The following is a 20,081-nucleotide window of genomic DNA, read 5'->3' as shown; positions in this document are numbered from 1 at the left end:
GGCCTGTGATTCACTCTCTCCTTAAGGTAACCATTATTCAGACTGCTAACACTATAGAGTGGTTTTGATTGTTTTACTTTAAATCAATGGAATAATAGTACATTATTCTTCAGACATGGGCTCCTATTGCCAACATTATGTTTGTGAGCAGCCATTGGAGTGAGTTCTCATCACGCAGAGGCAAACATCCCTTCAGGATAAGAATTAGTAGGCTCAAGGCCTGTGCTTGTATTAATGACTCTTACAACCTTTCCTTTTATAACTAAAGGGTAGGGGGAAGATGGTGATTGTCCAGGGCCATAAAAGGAATGCTGAAATGTGTGGAAGAAAAACCATGGAAAGGGCAGGGTGCTGTAAAGACTATTTTTGGTTAAACAATAGTATTTCTAGGATCAGATTTGATACTAAATATCTTCAGGAATTCTTTCAAAAAAAACCTACTTTCCATAGCCATAGTAAAACGCAGTAATAAATGCTTTCTTCCTTCCCTGCTACCCTGTAATAAATGTGTTCTGGGCTTTTTAGCAGAGAGTTGCTAAAATCTTCCTGCATGGATGATTTCATTTAAATAGACAATGCACACACTATTGAATCTACTCCAACCTAGACAGGTATGATGACTATCTCCATAAGAGCCCACTTCATTAACCAAGAATAGGCTGCAACACATGTTTCAAATGCAATAAGACTACCCAGAAACCCCTGGCTCTAAGTTTTCTATGAACACGCAGGAAGCGGCTTTCCGACTCAGAAGGGAACAAGGAGGCAGAGAGCACTGATAGATGTAGGAAGCATTCCGGCTGTCGGCGTGTGGCACTGAGATGCATGGCTCACCTATACTTAAAGAACAGGCCCTCTGAAGAGATGCCCAAATGGCCACATTCTCTACAGAGGCAAGGACTGAGACACCAAGGTTTGTAAGAGACCAAATCAGGCCTTCCCTGAGCCTGTCAGATCCTAGATACCAGCAAAAAACGGGAAGGGGTGGGTAGTTCGAGAAAAAAGGGAAGAGGAGAGGGAGCTCAGCAAAAACCAATCCATGGTAAAAGAATCAGAAAAAATTTTCCAATAGCAAAAGAATGAGTATGCAGTGGGGTGGGCCAATGGAGCAAGGAGAATCAGGGCCCAGGAAACCTGACTCTGGAGCCACGAGATTCTACTCAAAATATCTATTTCAACAGGTCTCAGTAGTTTCATTCATAAAATGAGAAAAGTAAAACCAATAATACTTTTACTAATTGTATATAATTTTTCTGTCTATGCATCTGTCTTCCTGCCTGTCTGTATCAATATTTATGTCTCATTAGCAATTATATCCCTGGCTCTAATACAGGAGCCAAACTGTTCTTGAATAAATACACTGCTCAGTTCTCTTTAATCTGAATTTCACTAACCCATCTATTTCCAACCTCAGACCATTCCCTCAGGGAGCCTTCATTATTCTCCAGATCAATTTGTCCTCCTCCTTTAACTACAAGGTAAGAGGACACTTTTGATGCTAGGAACATGGCAGGTGGGCATTCGCCAACTCCACAGGACCATGGTTTAGGCAGCAGATTTGCTGATGGAAAATATGATCTCCAAAGAATGTCTTTCTAGCCTGTGAGGATTATTTATAGCTTCTGACACAGAAGGCTTCAAGTAGAGAATGAACATCATTATTAACACTAACTCAAATAAACTCTACAGGAAGGAGGACAATAAAGTTCTCCTAGGATGCCCTTAAGAGATAGAGTTTTGGAAAATTTGGAAATGGGAAGGGAACAGAGACATGGGAGTGACTTGCTAAGCCACACAAAGGATTTGGGGTTTGGCTTCTTTTGCTATGCCATGCATGGTCTTCTTTTCTGACTTCAAGGTCTTCCCCTCCAATTTGTTTTCTGCAAAAGGGATGTTGGTACAACCTCTCTGAAGTAAATGTGAACCCTCTGCTCAGAGACTGGTGGGTGCCCAGACTCCTGCTTCACAGTGATAATCCTGGTGTCCTCACTTTTAAGTTTCTAGCTCTTTGGATCTCACTTGCTGCCCCCTCCCCCAATGTACCTTCAAAAGTCCACATCAGTTTTTGCTTATGCCCATGTCCCCATCTGGAAACTCTTACTGAAGCCCACCATGTCAAATGTCACCCATGCTTCAAGACCCATGTCTAGTGTCATTTTATTGTCTCCAGGAAGCTTACTCTGAATCCATAGTCCTCGAGGAGTTCTCCCCTCTCCACTGAACTTTGAACAGAAGTTAGAGTTTATTTTGTGAAACACAGTGCTAATTCATCATGTTATCTCTTACTGTGTTATGTACTAGTCTCTCTAGACTATCTGAATTAGGAACATATTAAGTTAGGGACATACTGAGTTAGGGACATGCTATCTTTTTAAAAAAGATTTATTTGGAAGTCAGAATTAGAAAGGGACAGAGAGAGAGAGAGAGAGAGAGAGATCTTCCATCGGCAGGTTCACTCCCAAGATGGCCACAATGGCTAAGGCTGGGTCAAGCCAAAGCCAGGAGCTAGGAGCTTCTTCCAGGTCTCCCACATGGATAGTAGGGGCTCAAGTACTTGGGCCATCTTCTGTTGCTTTTCCCCAGGCCATTTATAGGGAGCTGGATCAGAAGTGGAGCAGCCAGGACTCAATCCAGAGCCATATGGCTTAAGCCACTGTGCCATGATGCCAGTCCAGTGAACAAGCTATTTAAGTTATGGGCATCTAACCAGTGTGGCAGAAGGGGCCACTTTTTCTAATTTGTCCACTCAGAGTTCTTTCTGCTAATTCACACTAAGGCATGGTTTAGGCCAGCATAAGCTCTCTCTGGTCCTTGTAATTGATTTCACACCACACCAGCTGCCATGGGTCAATCCCACAGTCACTCCCTTAGGAGAAAAATCATCTTCCTCGATTACTTAGATGACACATCCATCAGATTCTTTCTTTCAAGATGTCACCTTTTTTTACACATAGCAAGTAGACACAATCTTCCAGATGAAGTAGAACAAAGGAAATGAAGAAATGAAGAAAAAACCCACCATGACACAAATCAAATTCCGGGACAGACTGTTCAGCTGCAATTGCCCAAAACCCTGGAAATACAGAGACAGTTTGGGAGAGGAGGAAAAGAAAGTCTGGGTGAGCTAGCTGAAAACACTGCAGGTAATGCATAGGGAAAATTCATCTCAGCACAACGACTGCTTCCCAGACAAATATCATCAGGTTTAGCACTGACACAGAAGAAGAGAAGACCTGGAAGGGCAAACCAATAAATTACATAGATATTAGTGCACATAGATTTGCTGTCTTTGCCTATCAGGAGTTTCTGGGTTTTGGTCCTTGAGTAAGTCATGCAAGTTGACATGCAGGGCCACCCAAGAGGAAGAAGCTATAGTCCCAGCCAATTATTTAGTATTAGCCTTGTGACCTGGGGTGAGTCACTCAATCTAGTTTTCTCATCAGCACAATGGAGAGAACAGCACCTAATGCATGCATTCATCCATTCTCCAGGCATTTATGAAGGGCCTGCTATAAGCCATGCACCAAGAGGCACAATGGAGAGAGCAAAACTGACACAGCCTTTGTCACTACAGGTGCCGGATACCTCCCCCAGGGTTGAAGTTATGGTGAAGTGCTCTCTGAAATGGAGAGCACTTTCACAGGGAAGGTCTTCTTTATTATCCATGATTTCCACTCTTGATCTGTCTGTGTGGCCTGGGCAAGTCATAATTTTCCCAGGCTTTCCTATTCTCATATAAAAAAATGAGGAGATTTCCTGTCCTAAAATTTAATTATTCCAAATGAAAATAAGAAGTTATGCTTTTTAGGTCCTTCTGAATCATGATTTTCTGAAAGATCATTGGGAAATAGTTCAGACACAACAAACCAATAAGAATATTATTAGCAAGCCTTTGTGTACCAGTTCCCCCACTTCAGAGACAGAACATTAGAAGGAGTGTTATCAGCTGCCATGTCTTCTTTCCCTCAGCCCCTCAAAGCTTGGAGTTTATTATTCTCAATCACAGCCTCCCTCCCTCCCTCGCACCCTCCCTTCTTTTGACGGACAGAGTTAATGAGAGAGAGAGAGAGAGACAGAGAGAAAGGTCTTCCTTCTGTTGGTTCACTCCCCAAATGGCTGCTATGGCCAGCGCTGCGCCGATCCGAAGCCAGGAGCCAGGTGCTTCCTCCCAGTCTCCCCTGAGGGTGCAGGGACCCAAGCACTTGGGCCATCCTCCAGTGCCTTCCCGGGCCACAGCAGAGAGCTGGACTGGAAGAGGAGCAACCAGGACTAGAACCCGGGGTACCAGCGCCAGAGGCGGAGGATTAGCCTAGTGAGCCACGGCGCTAGCCAATTTCAGCCTTTCAAGGAAACCCGGTGTGTAACTAAATGGTTCACCAGTGAAGAGTTCTTCCCACCTTTAGGTGTTCCTGGTTCCTAATGAATGTGACATCACAGCAGGGTACATCACACATAGCTCAAATGTCAGTCCATTCTTTCCCTGCCAACCCTGCTTGCTGCCCACCAGCAAAGAGAACTGGGAAAACCCCGAGAAGGAGCAGTCTCCTCTTTACCTTGAGGGCCTTCTGTGCAGGTTCACTGGACCCAATGGCGATCAGGTTAGGCCCTGCCATGCTGCAGAAACTCTTCAAATGCAAGGCATCAGCCACTGGGACTGTGGAGACCGCATAGTCCTATGTGGATTGCAAAACAAAACAAAACAAACAACAGCTTGGGACTGCAGAATAATTCTAAAACTGATTAAAAACCTGCCTGAACCATGTGTGTTCACTGGCAGGCCATGAATGTCTGGAAGGAAAACTGGGGCCAAGAGGATTTGGTATTTCCAGCTAAATGAAGACTGCTTCTAAGAAGAAAGCATAGAGCTCCCTTCCAGATGTGGCTGTATCAACAGCTTTGCTGGCTGTTTGGCCTGTGGCAGGGCTGTGATGGGGTGGTGTGTTTGAATATCCTCCAAAAACTGCCTCACAGGGAATTTCTTGGGGGTTATATTTCTTTCTTTAAAATTTTTTTTGGTTGTTTATTTTCATTTTACTCGAAGGGCAGGGACACAGAGAGGGATCTTGTATTGTCTGGTACATTCCCCAGATGCCTATAACTTGGGCTGGGGAGTCAGTCCAGGTCTCCTTTGAGAGAGACCCAAATATTGGCACTAACAGCTGCTCTCTCTGGGGTGTGTATTAGCAGGAAACTGGGTCAGAAGTGGAGTGGAGTTGAGACTGGAACCAGCGACTGTGATATGCGATACAGGTATCCCAAGCGGTTTTGTAACTGCTGCACTAAATATTACCTCAGTTGTATCCATTTTTAAGCAGTCCTGCAAGCTGATCTATTAATTTCCAGTAAAGGGAATTTGAGAGGTTGTATGTGTAACATCTAGCAGTTTCCAGCACATAGTAGGCACCCATGTAGAGGTGACCTTTAATTCCAATGTGAAAAAATCACATTTCATTTCAGACTCAATTGAGACATCCAGCTTTTTTTTCCCCTGAAACCGCTGATTGTGCCAGGAACATCTGCCAAGTGTTTGCATGATTATACCCTGGAAGAAAACCTAAGATGCCCATGCGAACTTTATCTGTTGCTTCTGTGGTAATCCAAGGAAGTCTGTTTATTGAGAAATTTGAACTTGATAACTTCTAAGACATCCAATAAATTTAAAAATATTAGGAACTTTTTGCAAAGCTGATGGAATATAAACACCATTATTCAAGACATATTTTTGTAATGGGTCTATGAATATTTATTAAGTCGTAATTACTCTGTGCCAGGCCTAAATTATCCTTTACCTACCTTAAAAGTATCAGCCAAGATTTCAGCACCTCGTTGATTTGTCCTTTTGGAAAGGCCCACAAAAAATTCTCTTCCTATAACAGACGTCATGGAACATAGTGAGTGAGCGGCCTCAGGGAGTGCACACCGTTTACCTATAAATAATCACACAGTTCTGTCCTGTCCACAGCGCTGAGGATAGCTCCATTAAGAGACCCTCACCCCTCTTTACTGGGGTGGGTGGGTGGGAACCAAACAACCAAACCAAACAAAAGCTGAAAAACCAAAACTGACTTCAAACTATTGCCCTTGAAAAGAAACCTTTCAAAATTCATAGAGGCAGACAGCAGAAGGGTGGTTTCCAGGCACTGAGAGACGGGGTAGACAGGGAGTCACCCTTTCACGGGCACAGGGCTGCAGTGTGGGGAGATGAGAAGGTTCCCGAGACTCGAGTGGTGATGGTTGCAAACAGCGTGAATATACTTCCCACCTCTGAACTAAATACTTAGGACTGAGTAAAATGTTGTGAACTTTTACTTAGGAAATAATAGAATTAAGCACATTAATAATCTGTAATCAGAAATGAAGGAAGAGCAATTAGTTAACAGTGGTAGTCCTCCCTCCATGCCCACTGGGAAACAATACCAGTTATTGGGGATGAAGTAGGCTCCCTTTCTTGTGATGGTCCTGTAAGGGCTAAAGAAATCATCTGGGACAAAGTGAATTTAGTGCTGGCTTCTAAGAGCGCTGCCTTGGAAACAATGTATATATTTCTTTCAAATCAAAACATCAAAAGATACCTATCTACAAAGTGCCAAAGTTTAAGAGGACAGAACTTTCCTTTTATTTGATTTTTCTGAAGTTATTCAATTTTTCTACCCAGAAAGATAAACCTAGGTAAAAATGGTTTCTTTATCATAGGCGAGCAATTATAGTAGACAGGGTCAGGCAATACTTTCTCATCCTCCCCCAATTCTCTGGAAAAGAATCCCACATGAAATGTGGAAGAAAACATTGAAAGAAAAATCAGCATCACTTTGACCCAGAGCGTGTGGTAAAGTATCAGAACAGCCGTATGGAAGCAAGTGTTGGACTGACTTTACAAATGCTGCAACTTTTATCTTCATAATATCCTTACAAAAATGGCAAATTACATAGGTCAAATGACAGTAGGAAAATTATGACAATTCTAAGGGCTTCTGGCTTTTTTTTTTTTTTAGGGGAACAGCATGTTTATGTTGACCTTTAAGAAAATTTACCACATGAAAACCAAAATTTAAGTTATGAAGAGGTCTTTCACTTGACAAAAGTATTACTTTATGAAAAAAATACACTGTAATGCAAAATGCCATTTCTTTAATTATTTTAAGATAAAAATAGACACGTATACAACTTTTAAGAAAAAGAGTTAATGTATTAGGCAAGTTTCAACAAATTTATAGGAGGATCTGCATACTATTTCCATTTTAAAAGACTAAGGTATGGGAACACAATTGTTGTTGTGTGGTGTAGTGGGTGAAGCTGCCCCCTGTGATACAGTCATCCCATATGGATGCTGGTTCAAGTCCTGGTTGCTCCACTTCCTATCACATGGATGGTTAGATCCTCATTCAATTTTCTTTCTTTTCTGGGTGGGATGCCTTCACTAATGGGATACACTTCCGTTGTATTCATCACCTTATTACATGTTCAGTAAGAAAGATCAGTGGCTTTAGGTGGCATCAGTCTGATTCTTCTATTTTTTATTTTTTTTATTTTTAACAGGCAGAGTAGACAGTGAGAGAGAGAGAGACAGAGAGAAAGGTCTTCCTTTTTGCCGTTGGTTCACCCTCCAATGGCCACAGTGGCCGGTGCGCTGCTGATCCGAAGCCAGGAGCCAGGTGCTTTTTTTCCTGCTCTCCCATATGGGTGCAGGGCCCAAGCACTTGGGCCATCCTCCACTGTACTCCCTGGCCACAGCAGAGAGCTGGCCTGGAAGAGGGGCAACCGGGACAGAATCCAGTGCCCCGACCAGGACTAGAACCCTGTGTGCCGGCACCACAAGGTGGAGGATTAGCCTATTGAGCCACGGCGCCGGCCCTGATTCTTCTATTGTACATTTCCCATCAAACTTTTATGTTTAAAGATTTATTTATTTGAAAGAGTTACAGTGAGAGAGGGAGACACACACACACACACATACAGAGAGAGAGAGAGAGAGAGAGAGAGAATCTTCCATCTGCTGTTTTACTCCCCAGGTGGCCACAATGTCTGGGAACAGGTCAGGCTGAAGCCAGGAGCCAGGAGCTTCTTTTGGGTGCAGGGGCCCAAGAACTTGGGTCATCCTCTGCTGCTTTTCCCAGGCCATTAGCAGGGAGCAGGATCAGAAGTGGAGCAGCCAGACTTGAAATGACACCCTTGCATTGCACATGGAAGTTTTACTCCCTATGCCACAACACTCCATATACCTCCCCTCCCCCAAACTTTTATATAATGGTTTTAGGAGCAGGTGTTGTGGAGCAGTGGGCTAAGCTGTGACCTGTGATGCCAGAATCCCATAGCAGAGCCAGTTCATTATCCAGGGGTTCTGCTTCCTATCCAGCTCCCTGCTAATGTGCCTGGGAGGGCAGCAGAAGATGACTCAAATGCTTGGGCTCCTGTCACCCACATGGGAGACCTGGATGAAGTCCCAAGTTCCTGCCCTTGGCCTGGCCCAGACCCATCCATTGCAGCCATTTGGGGAGTGAACGAGTGTATGGAATATTTCTCTCTCTGTCTCTCCCTTTCTCTGTCACTCTGCCTTTAAAATAAAAACAAAAGCATTTTTAAAAGAAAACAATTGTTTAAACAACCTTTGATCATCATTGCACAGATCTAATATTTTATTATGGGTCTGCATTTATTTACTGGAATTCTAAAAAGAAAATCCTTCCTCAATCAAGCCTTTGGTTTAGTTGAAATATAATTCACAAAAGAAAGGCAGGTCCATGCTTGTGTCTTTGTGTTTTTGTTTCTACATATCAATTATTAATGAGTTAGTGTTTCAGCAACTTACAATAATGGCCAATAAGTTCTTCATTTGAGAGAATGAGCGAGGGTGAGAACATGAGCTAGAGCAAGCCCATCAACTGGTTCATACCCCAACGGCCTGCAATGGTGGGTTGAAGCAGGGAGCCAGGAACGCAGCCCAGGTCTCCCAATTGAGTGGCAGTAGTCCAACTACTTGAGCCATCACCTGCTGCTTCCCAGGGTCTGCAGTAGCAGGATGGTGGAGCCAAAACGAGGAATCAAACCCAGGCACTAGATAAGGAATGTGGGCATCCTAACCTCTAAGCTTGCCCCACTGAATGGTTTTTTAAAAACCCATCACGGCTGGCGCCACGGCTCACTAGGCTAATCCTCCGCCTTGCGGTGCCAGCACACAGGGTTCTAGTCCTGGTCGGGGTGCTGGATTCTGTCCCGGTTGCCCCTCTTCCAGGCCAGCTCTCTGCTGTGGCCAGGGAGTGCAGTGGAGGATGGCCCAAGTGCTTGGGCCCTGCACCCCTTGGGATACCAGGATAAGCACTTGGCTCCTGCCATCAGATCAGCGTGGTGCGCTGGCTGCAGCGCGCCGGCCACGGCGGCCATTGGAGGGTGAACCAACGGCAACGGCAAAAAGGAAGACCTTTCTCTCTCTCTCTGACTGTCCACTCTGCCTGTCCAAAAAAAAAAAAAAAAAAAAAAAAAAAAGAAAAGAAAAGAAAACCACCCATCACACACTAATTACTCAATGATTAAATCATAAGGAATCCAGAAAACATTCAGAATTAAAGGAGAGAAATATTTCTATCAAAACAAGAAGGAGTCTGCTAAAGCAGTACATGGAGGGAAAGTTGTACAGCATAAACAGTTATATTAGAGAAGGTGCAAGGCTCAAAATTAATGAGATTAAAAATCTAATCCAACCTGAGATGGAGAAAAAAAGAACAAAATAAAAACAACTAAATCTCAAGGAAGGAAATAAAGATAGAAACAGAAAGGAAACATTTAGGAGACAGAGTTCAACAAAGTCAATGGCTGGTCCTTTGATAAGATTAAAAATTGACATATAACAGGTAAAAAAACCCACAAAGAATGAATGTAGCTATATTGTGAATGTAAAGATGATATATATATATATATTTAATATTTATTTTATTTATTTGAAAGAGTTATAGAGAGAGGCAGAGACAGAGAGAGAGAGGTCTTCCATCTGCTGGTTCACTCCCCAGATGGCCGCAATGACCAGAGCTGCACCGATCTGAAGCCAGGAGCCAGGAGCTTCTTCCAGATCTCCCACATGGGTGCAGGGGCCCAAGGACTTGGGCCATTTTCCACTGCTTTCCCAGGCCATAGCAGAGAGCTGGATCGGAAGTGGAGCAGCCAGGACTAGAACCGGCGCCAATATGGGATGCCTGTGGGTCAGGCCAGGGCTTTAACCTGCTGTGCCACAGTGCCGGTCCCAGAGGATATATATTTGAAGTTGTTGTGAAGCTTAAACATATATTAAGAAGATATGAGCCGGCGCCGCAGCTCAATAGGCTAATCCTCCACCTAGCGGCGCCGGCACACTGGGTTGTAGTCCCGGTTGGGGCGCCGGATTCTGTCCTGGTTGCTCCTCTTCCAGGCCAGCTCTCTGCTGTGGCCTGGGGAAGGCAGTGGAGGATGGCCCAAGTGCTTGGGCCCTGAACCCCATGGGAGACCAGGAGAAGCACCTGGCTCCTGCCTTCAGATCAGCATGGTGCGCCGGCCGTGGCGGCCATTGGAGGGTGAACCAACGGCAAAAGAAGACCTTTCTCTCTGTCTCTCTCTCTCACTGTCCACTCTGTCAAAAAAATAAATAAATAAAAAAAGAAGATATGAACTGTGTTATATCCAACATTTTGTAAGCTTAGATAAACTAGACAAAATCTTAGAAAATAGAACCCATTGGGTGGGTACTGTGGCATAATGGGTAAAGCCGCTGCTTGCAGTGCCGGCATCCCATATGGGTGCTGGTTCAAGTCCTGGCTTCTCTACTTCCAATCCAGCTCCCTGCTAATGCACCCGGGGAAAGCAGCAGAAGATGGCCCAACTCCTTGGGCCCCTGCACCCACAAGGGAGATTAGCAAGAAGTTCCTGGACATTGTGGCCATTTGGGGAATGAACCAGCAGATTGAAGAGCCCCCAGCCCCCGCACCTTGCCCTCTCTGTAATTCTTTCAAATAAATAAATAAATAATTTTTTTAAACAAGGAACCCATCAAAACTGATTTAGGAAACCCAAGCAGTCATACAGTCATTGAAGAAACTGAATCAGTTTAAAATCTTCCCACAGAAAAAGCACCACGCTTCAACAAATAGGCAATTCAAATAGTATTAGTTCCAAAGAATAGAACAGGAGGAGATGCTCCCTAATACATTTATGAGGCTAATAGAACTCTTCTACCACAACCAGGCAAGGATAACAAGAAAGAAAAACCATAGGCCATGAAAATAAAAGTTTAAATATTAGCAAAAAAATCTAATACTGTATTAAAAGTGAGTAGATCATGATCAAATTTGTATTTCATTCCAGAGATGCAAGATTGACCAAACTTCAGAAAATCAATTAGTATAACTAGCACATTAGTAAATTAAAGAAGAATATCACAACTCATCTCACTGATGCAAAAAAAGAGTTTAACCTATCATCTGAATTACATTTTCAGGTGTTTACCTTAGAGAAGCTCTTCTAGGAGACACACAACAATGTGTGTACACGGCAGCATCAGACACAAAGTAGAAAACACTCAAATATACATCAGCACCAATGAATGGATACAATAGTGTATTCTTGCTAGATATTAAGCATCAGTATGGGAAACGAACAGCAAGCTATACATATTAACTTATCCCAAAGGTGGAAAAATCATGTAAGAGTTGATATAGTGGGACTCTAATGATATAAAGCTATGTGACAAGCAAAAGTAAATAACAGGTATTTATTAATACATAATTTAAGAATACACACTGAAATAAAGCTCAAAGGAAGCCCAGGCAATGATTAACATGGAACTCAGAGAATGGGTACTTGAGCCTGGGAGCAGGCAGAGGTGGGGACCTCCAGGGACTTCTTATAGTCTTAGCAAGGTTGTATTTTTTAAGCCTTCTGGTAGGACCCAGGTGTTCACTTTTTTTACTGGTCTTTAAAGTGTGCATAAGATTTTATAATGCTTTTTACATACTCTACATTTCACAAAGATAAATAAATAAAAGTTGAGGTAAGTTGATGTCTAAAAGAGAAACAGATTGAAACCATTTTTGCCAGTAGCTGTTTGCTTGACTGACGGAGTTCCCAGCAGGAGTTGGCATTGGAAAGCTGTCTTCCTTCTGTCTGTTTCCTGATAAATTATTAATGAAGCTCTGAGTTGTAGAAGCAACAGGGCACAGAGCACACAGAAAAGTGCTACAGATTTTGTTTCTTACCCAACTCTGCCCAGTTCCAAAACTGAGCAGTAATAGTTATACAATGTTGTGAATGTAATTAATGCCATATGAATTATATGTCATATGTCATTTCTTACAATTAAGAAAACAATTGAGAAGAAGGAACCAGAAGGCAGGACCAGATGTTAGGTGTGAATCAGCAGAGAGATATCCCAGGGCATTTCAATTTTGAATAAAATAACTGTTAAGACATGGACTTGTGTACTGAACATAGCAAATGGAAAAGTCCAGAGATAGAATCAAAGGCAAGCTTCACTGTGTAAGATCTAACAAGAAGATGGAACACAAATTTAACCTTGAGATGATGTGGACAGATTTTGGAGCAAGGAGAGAAATTCCCAGTGTAAGTTTGCCTTCTCTTGGAGGAGATGTTAGAAGGTGTGTTCAGTTCAGCTTCTGGGCTGACAACATAAGTGGCAACACAGCTTGTTTAAGCCATATTTCAGATGTTATCAGTACCTGCATCCTGCATACAGTAAGTTTTTTTTTTTTTTTTTAGTATTATTATAAACTGTGTTCTGGCAAAAAAAAAAAAAGAGTTGTATTATAAGGAAGTTTGATTTCCACATCTAGCTTTTCACAAAAGCCTATTTTCTAAGAGAAACAGGCTGTTGTTCTGTGGGGGCAAAAAGAATGAAAGTGCCATCAATGGGAGACACAAAGAATATTCTAAGAGGGAACTTACTAGGCAGATTCAAACAATGCCTGAGTCTGCTTTGGAATGATCAGAGCTGAGAATGCAGCATGGGACTCCTTGTCCCCTTGTTCTGTGATCTTGTGGGCATGCAAACTAAACCCAGAGGCAGGACATTGCCAAGAGCAGTGACAGCACAGGTGGCTCAGTGTACAACACCAGGGGATGTGAGACTGGTGCTCCTGGAAGTAGCCAGCGTGCTAGATGACAGCCACTCATAGGCACCTGGCACTGAGTGAGAAACTACACAAATGTCATGGGGTGGACACTTACTATGGCTTCCAGACAATAATTCTATAGAAATACAAGTAATACAAAACACCTCTTTTGTACTAAAACACACATGGCCATCTCTTGGCCATATCCATGGGATTCAATATGAAATTCACTGTAGCTTAAATTTTTATTTATTTATTTATTTATTTTTAATTTTTTGACAGGCAGAGTGGACAGTGAGAGAGAGAGACAGAGAGAAAGGTCTTCCTTTGCCGTTGGTTCACCCTCCAATGGCCGCCGCGGCCGGCGCGCTGCAGCCAGCGCACCGTGCTGATCCGATGGCAGGAGCCAGGTACTTATCCTGGTCTCCCATGGGGTGCAGGGCCCAAGTACTTGGGCCATGCTCCACCGCACTTCCCGGGCCACAGCAGAGAGCTGGCCTGGAAGAGGGGCAACCGGGACAGAATCCGGCGCCCCGACCGGGACTAGAACCCGGTGTGCCGGTGCCGCAAGGCGGAGGATTAGCCTAGTGAGCCACGGCGCCGGCCTTGTAGCTTAAATATTAAAGCAAGAAACTTCATGTTTTCAGTGGCCACTTGAGCTACATTTTCAAATCCCTAGGACAAGCCTTTACTGTTAGGGTTACTTTAGGGAAACAGGCATTTATTTTTTGACATTTACCAGAAAACAAACATTGAGTATAAATTAAAATTACTATTGATTATCTTGCTCATCAGTGTAACCAGAATGAATCCAGGGGAGGGGTTGTCCAGATTTTAAAAAACAATAATCCTATGATCATATGGAGTTGGAAAGGTTAAATGCTGAAAGAACTGTTTCCTGTAGTAGCCATATTATACCCATTGTAAAATCTGATTCTGGTTTGATCAAGAATAGTATTAGCTATTTTTATTTTATTGAGTTATGCTAATTTTATCTGGCACTAAACCAAGTCAATTTGAATATAAAATTATTTAAATTCATATCACCATCTGGAAAGAAAATTATTTGTAAATGACACTAATCTTGAATTAAAAATCCTTTACATTCAAACCAAATATACAGTCACACGATGGAAAACTATGCAACCATAAATTCACATTGTAGGAAGAATAGCTGAAGCAAGATACATACTGATGATGTATATACTGAGAACAGTCTCACAAAAATGATGAAAGGGGCCGGCGCTGTGGCATAGTGGGTAAAGTTGCCACCTGCAGTGCTGGCATCCCATATGGGCTACTCCACTCCCAATCTAGCTCTCTGCTATGGCTTGGGAAAGCAGTAGAAGGCCCAAGTCCTTGGGCCCCTGCACTTGCGTGGGAAACCTGGAAGAAACTCCTGGCTCCTGGCTTCGGATCAACACAGCTCCGGCCACTGGGACCATCTCGGGGGTGAACCAGTGGATGGAAGACCTCTCTCTCTCTGCCTCTGCCTTTTTGTAACTCTACCTTTCAAATAAATAAATAAATCTTTAAAAAAAGGATGCAAATACACACATACAAAAGTACTAAAAGGACACAGATCAAAATATTTAAGTGAATATGTTTGATTGGATGGCCAGTTTTGTTTTTTTCTTCTTTGTGCTTTTCTACATTTTCCAAATTACTTGAATTTAGCATATACTAATTTGGTAATTTTAAAAGTATAATAAAAATTGAGTACAGAATATATGTATTAGAAATATATATTTTAAGAAATTTTTGTGAAAGAGAGGGAGAGAGATCTTCCATTTGCAGGTACACTCCAAAAATGCCCACACCAGCCAAAGCTGGGACAGGCTGTAACCAGGGGCCCGACACTGATTCCAGGTTTGTCACGTGTGTGGCAGGGACTCAAGGATGTCGGTTATCATCTGCTGCCTCCCCGAGTGCACATTAGCAAGAAGCTGGATCTGAAAAGGGGTGGGACTCAGACCCTGAGACTCCAACATGGGAAGTAGGCATCCCAGGCAGTCTCTCACCGTTGAGCCAAGTGCTTACCCCTTAGAAATAATTTTGGATAGAAAAAAATCAATAGAAGCATACCTGTGAATAACACATCTCCACCATCTAAGGTTGCATTTTCATCTTTCATCTCCACTATATTGAGCTGAAGTTTTTCTAATGCTTCTTTCATCATGTCAACCTATTAAAAATAAGATGATACCAATTAATATCTTACCATTTTCTGAAAAGAAAACCAACTATATAAAAATTCTGAGCACTAAATCATACTCCCACATACACAACTGCGCACACATCTTTTTGGTTATATGGAAAATGTAGTACAATGTAGGATCAATCATGATCATTTATAAGAGAAGACTTACCTGTTAAAAACTGTCCATTTGGGGTAGGCATTTGGCATAGTGGTTAAGATGCCACTTGGGATGCCTGACTCTCATTTTGGATGCCTGGGTTGCAGTCATGGTTCCATTCCTACTCCTGATTCTGGCCTCCCGCTAACGTGCTCCCTGGGAAGCAGCAGGTGATGGCTCAAGCAGATGGGTCCCTGCCACCATGTGGGAGATTTGGATTGAGCTTCTGGCTCTTGGCTTTGGACTGGTCCATCTCTGGTTGTTGCAGAGATTTGTGGGGAGTGAAGCAGGAGCCTGCCCATTTTGTTCCCTTCTAGCTCAAGGCTGAATCAATGTTATAGTTCCTTTTTCTGAGAAGGCTGACCACGTAGGGTCCAGTTCAAAGATTTAGTCAGGAAACTGTTGCAAGACTAACTAGTCAGGGCACATAAGTTAGAGGCTGTGGAAAGCATAGTACCCAATCCCTCCACCCTTTCCAGAAAGGGCAAGATTTAATTTCAAATCCCTTATCAGTCAGAATTACACATGGAAAAAATATCAATGACAATAACTAACAACTTGAAACCTCAACCCACAGGATTTTTTTTATTCAAGTATTTTCTAAAATGTCAGAACATCCAAGGGTTTTCTGTAAATCTAAACTGTTATTTCAATTTATCCTCAAACGCCAATATGACTGCCTATCTTTTAAAACTTAAAGGTCATTAACAAGTAGGATAGCTGCAATGAAACTAGAGAAAGCATTAAAATGAAATTTTTCTTTCTATGATCCCAGGCTGTGTCTAACACACAGGGATAATCTGGGCTGAATTAGGGAACACTTCTAGTGAGGCTTACTTTAAATCAAGGAGAAGATAAAAGGTGGAACAAATGCCCTTTGAGACTTGCAGTTTAATCTAAGTTCCTCCAGAAGCTCAGCAAAATAAATTGAATATGGTTAAGACCTGCAAAACCTTTAACATGGTAAAGACATAGATTGAGAAGACATGAAAGAGACTAGAGGGAAAACAAGAGATCACATCACACTGGGCAAAGCAAGCAGTTCTGCCAAAACGCATTGTGCTGAGCACACATAGGGAATTGTCAATGAAGAGTGTATGAGACATAAATACAGGAGAGCTATTCCTAAAGCAATAAAAATATGGAAATACTTCAACAACAAGACCGATATTCATGCACTCAAAAAAACATTAAAGAGGATTCAAAGTAAAATAAATATATCATCTCATCCTTGTCCCGGAACTCATGTAAAAATTCCACAAACCAGAATGACTCAGAACAATAAAAATTATTTCCATGGCTGAAATGGTCTTAACATTGTAATAAATACATCCAGTGACCTCTTTAAACCGTGGAATAGTTTTCCTATGTAATAGGAAGTGGAATTGTTGCTATAGCATAAGAAATGAGCACAACAACATTTACCATAACTTCTGGGGCTACTGTGAACCCAGGAAAACACACGACTGCTTCCTTCTGGCAGCCCTGCTTCAAAGTCCACAGACAACTACTCAGGAGCTTAGCGAGCGATCCTGAGAACTGAGCTGTAGTTATCTTTTGTTTCTACTACTAATACTAATGCCTCTGTTATAACTAAACATTTCAAAGGTTACTAGGAATTCAGCTATATAATGGATTTTGGTCTGAAAAGTTTATCTGTAATGAAGTAACATCTCTATTTAGGAACTTTATTCAACTCTTAAGAATTAAAGAGAGGCTGGCGCTGTGGCGCAGTGGGTTAAAGCCCTGACCTGAAGCGCCGGCATCCCATATGGGCGCCGGTTCTAGTCTCAGCTTCTTCTCTTCCGATCTAGCTCTCTGCTATGGCCTGGGAAAGCAGTAGAAGATGGCCCAAGTCCTTGGGCCCCTGTACCCACGTGGGAGATCTGGAAGAAATGCCTGGCTCCTGGCTTTGGATCGGCGCAGCTTCGACTGTTGCGGCCATCTGGGGAGTGAACCAGTGGAGGGAAGTCCTCTCTCTGTCTCTACCTCTCTCTATAACTCTTTCAAATAAATAAAATAAGTCTTAAAAAGAAAGAATTAAAGAACAGCACAGGGAGACTACTATGTACACCCATTTCAGAAATGCTGTATTTTATAAGAAAGTCTTGTCTTTCAAAATTGAGGTTTTAGAGGATTAAATGTTTGTGGTTTCTTAAAAGTTAAAACAGCTGCACTGATGTTAAAAAAAAAAAAAACTTGCTTTTGTGCAAGGGCAGTGATTTCTTCCTCTCTCTTTTTTAATACCCAGTCACATCTATATAAACAAAGTCATCAAGATCATTCCATACCACAAATGTTGACACTATATTACTTCCAGCGTTAAGTGCATGGACACATTTTAAAATAAACGCAAACATCAAGTAAATAGTTTTGGGAAGTGCAGGACCCTATGGCAGCTAATCCGTAGTGCTAACTCCACGGAGACTTCTGGGGCAGAGCTGAGGGTGGCTGAAGCCGGCAGGCTGTCCATTGAGGACTTTATTCTCTTGGCACAGAGGTTTGAGAGAAGCAGACAAACTCAGCTGCAAAAAGGCCCAGGGTTGCCCCGACACAAGGGCCCATGGCTAGCCAGCTATTCAGGCAGTTAGAACACTAAATATAATTATAGAAGTGGGAATTTTTGCAGGAAAAGATCCAAGCCATGAGTCTTCAAGAAACTGCCATGGTTAATGTTGACTTAATTAGCTTTCAAGAGTTGGGTAAAAAAGCACTAAACACCACACCCACCTTTCACAGAGACACTAGCCCTGCCCAGTGGGACTTCAGGTTACTCAGAGTAACCCTCAGAACAAATTGTCAGTTCCAGAGGATGAGCAGAAAGGGGCAATTTAAACCATGAAGTTAGACATAAAGAGGGTAGTAGCAGCATGTGGCACAACAAGTAAAGCTTTTGCTTGCAGTGCCAGCATCCCATATTGGAGTGCTGGTTCAAGTCCTGGCTGCTCTGCTTCAGATCTAGCTCCCTGCTAATGCACCTGGGAAAGCAGCAGAAGATGGCCCAGGTCCTTGGGCCCCTGCCACCCACATGGGAGATGCAGATGGAGTTCCAAGCTCCTGGCTTTGGCCTGGCCCAGCTCCAGCTACTGCTGTCATTTGGGGTATGAACCAGTGGGTGGAAAATTCTCTTTCTCCCCCTCCCTCTCTTTCTCCCTCCCTCCTTCTCTCTGTCTCTCTCTCTCTGTCCCTTCCTCCCTCCCTCCCTCTGCCTCCTTTGTAACTCTGCCTTTCAAATAAATAAATCTTAAAAAAAAAGAAATAAAGAGGGTATATTCATTAAATCTCAATTTAAACCTAGTATATAATTTTCATACTCCATACAAAAGATGTGTAAGACCTTTCTTCCTTCCCTTTCCACGCTTCCATCTCCCTTTCTAACTTTATACAGCATTTCTTTTTGGCCCATATTTTTCCCTCCTACCCTTTCACAGATTCCTTCCCTGGCCACAGCTGCTTCTTCCACTCCTCCAACCCACACTTCTTTCTCTTTGAGAGAAAGATACAGCCTTGACGTACTTACCTTCTCTTTCCTTTCCTGTCTTTATTTTTACACCCTCCCACTCCCCCACCCTGGAGTACGATATGAAAAAATGTAGAGTTACTGAAGTTACACATTCACAGTCACTATTCTAGGAATGCCTGTATACTACAGTATTATATCCAGGGCCTGGGGCTCAAACCTCAGCTCTGCTACTTATTAGCCAGTGACCTTAGGTTGTTCATATTTCTGAGCCTCAGTTTCCTCATTTTAATTGCATCAACTTCTAAGGCTCCTTCTGGTCATTAAATATCGGTAAAGCACTCAGCACCTGGCAGTTACTCCATAAATACTAGAGCTGCCTCCTGTTATTTTGGTGCATACCAGCTTGTGTGCACACAGTGACAGATATTTGTGCTATGAAACTGACCCACAAGGAAAAGGCTGCTGCTTTTTCTTACTTTTGGATGTGATTCCCATGTTTTACCATCCTACGACAGATCCCATCTGCTTTCTAGTGAATTACAATTACAGTGTTCTCTGCAAAGCCAGAGTAAAGTTAGAGCACACATCGAGGGCACATTGAAATTTAAATTCGAACCTTCAAATCTGATTTCCTTCCAGCTCCTGGAAGCTGTCAGGATATGAGGTAGATTTCCTGCATAATCTCTGCCTCAAAGTAAACCTCTTGGAGGTTCTACATAAGGTAGGAAATGCCCTGTCTGGCAAGGTGTCCCACAGGCCTGACCAGCATCGGCCAAGCAGCCACAGACAATGACAGTGATGGGGGACGCTGCGATGTAAACACCAGCGTGAACACTTCCTTCTCCTTCCCCATGCCCGTTCTCCTTTATCTTTCCCATTCCATCCTCTTCTTGCCTCTGTGATGGCTCTCATTTCTGTGCCCTTCTTTGTCCTATCATGTAACATTGCCATTCTGTCTTCTCATTTCACTCGTGGGTGAAAAGAGCTAGGGCTTTGCATACCGGCTTGTTCCTTACTGGTGATGTGGATGGACTGGTCCACTTGGGCTGGACCAGAGACCCAGTTTCCCGAATGGCAAGTAGGATAAAGTTTTCTCTCTATCAAGGATTATAACAAGTAAAATGATACATGCAAAGCACCGAGCTTAGTACCTGTCTCACTGATGGCCTTAGG

General features: G+C 42.8%; 1 protein-coding gene across 2 annotated transcripts in view; it reads right to left on the bottom strand.

The window, feature by feature from the left end:
• Window positions 1-20,081, bottom strand: part of DDAH1 (dimethylarginine dimethylaminohydrolase 1) — a 163,653-nt gene that overhangs the window by 27,092 nt on the left and 116,480 nt on the right. For both annotated transcript variants that reach the window (XM_002715885.6, XM_089337110.1), the window contains exons 2-4: window positions 15,174-15,273; window positions 5,794-5,867; window positions 4,554-4,673 (exon numbers count right to left, since the gene is read on the bottom strand). In XM_002715885.6, coding sequence (XP_002715931.4) covers window positions 4,554-4,673; window positions 5,794-5,867; window positions 15,174-15,273 — 294 coding nt within the window. The remainder of the gene's footprint in view (window positions 1-4,553; window positions 4,674-5,793; window positions 5,868-15,173; window positions 15,274-20,081) is intronic.

Source organism: Oryctolagus cuniculus, chromosome 7 (genome assembly GCF_051225735.1).
Source record: "Oryctolagus cuniculus isolate XC-2025 breed Fujian yellow rabbit chromosome 7, ASM5122573v1, whole genome shotgun sequence".
Classification (NCBI taxonomy): domain Eukaryota; kingdom Metazoa; phylum Chordata; class Mammalia; order Lagomorpha; family Leporidae; genus Oryctolagus; species Oryctolagus cuniculus.
Note: the sequence above shows the minus strand (reverse complement) of the source record. Positions and strands in the feature narration are given on the sequence as shown.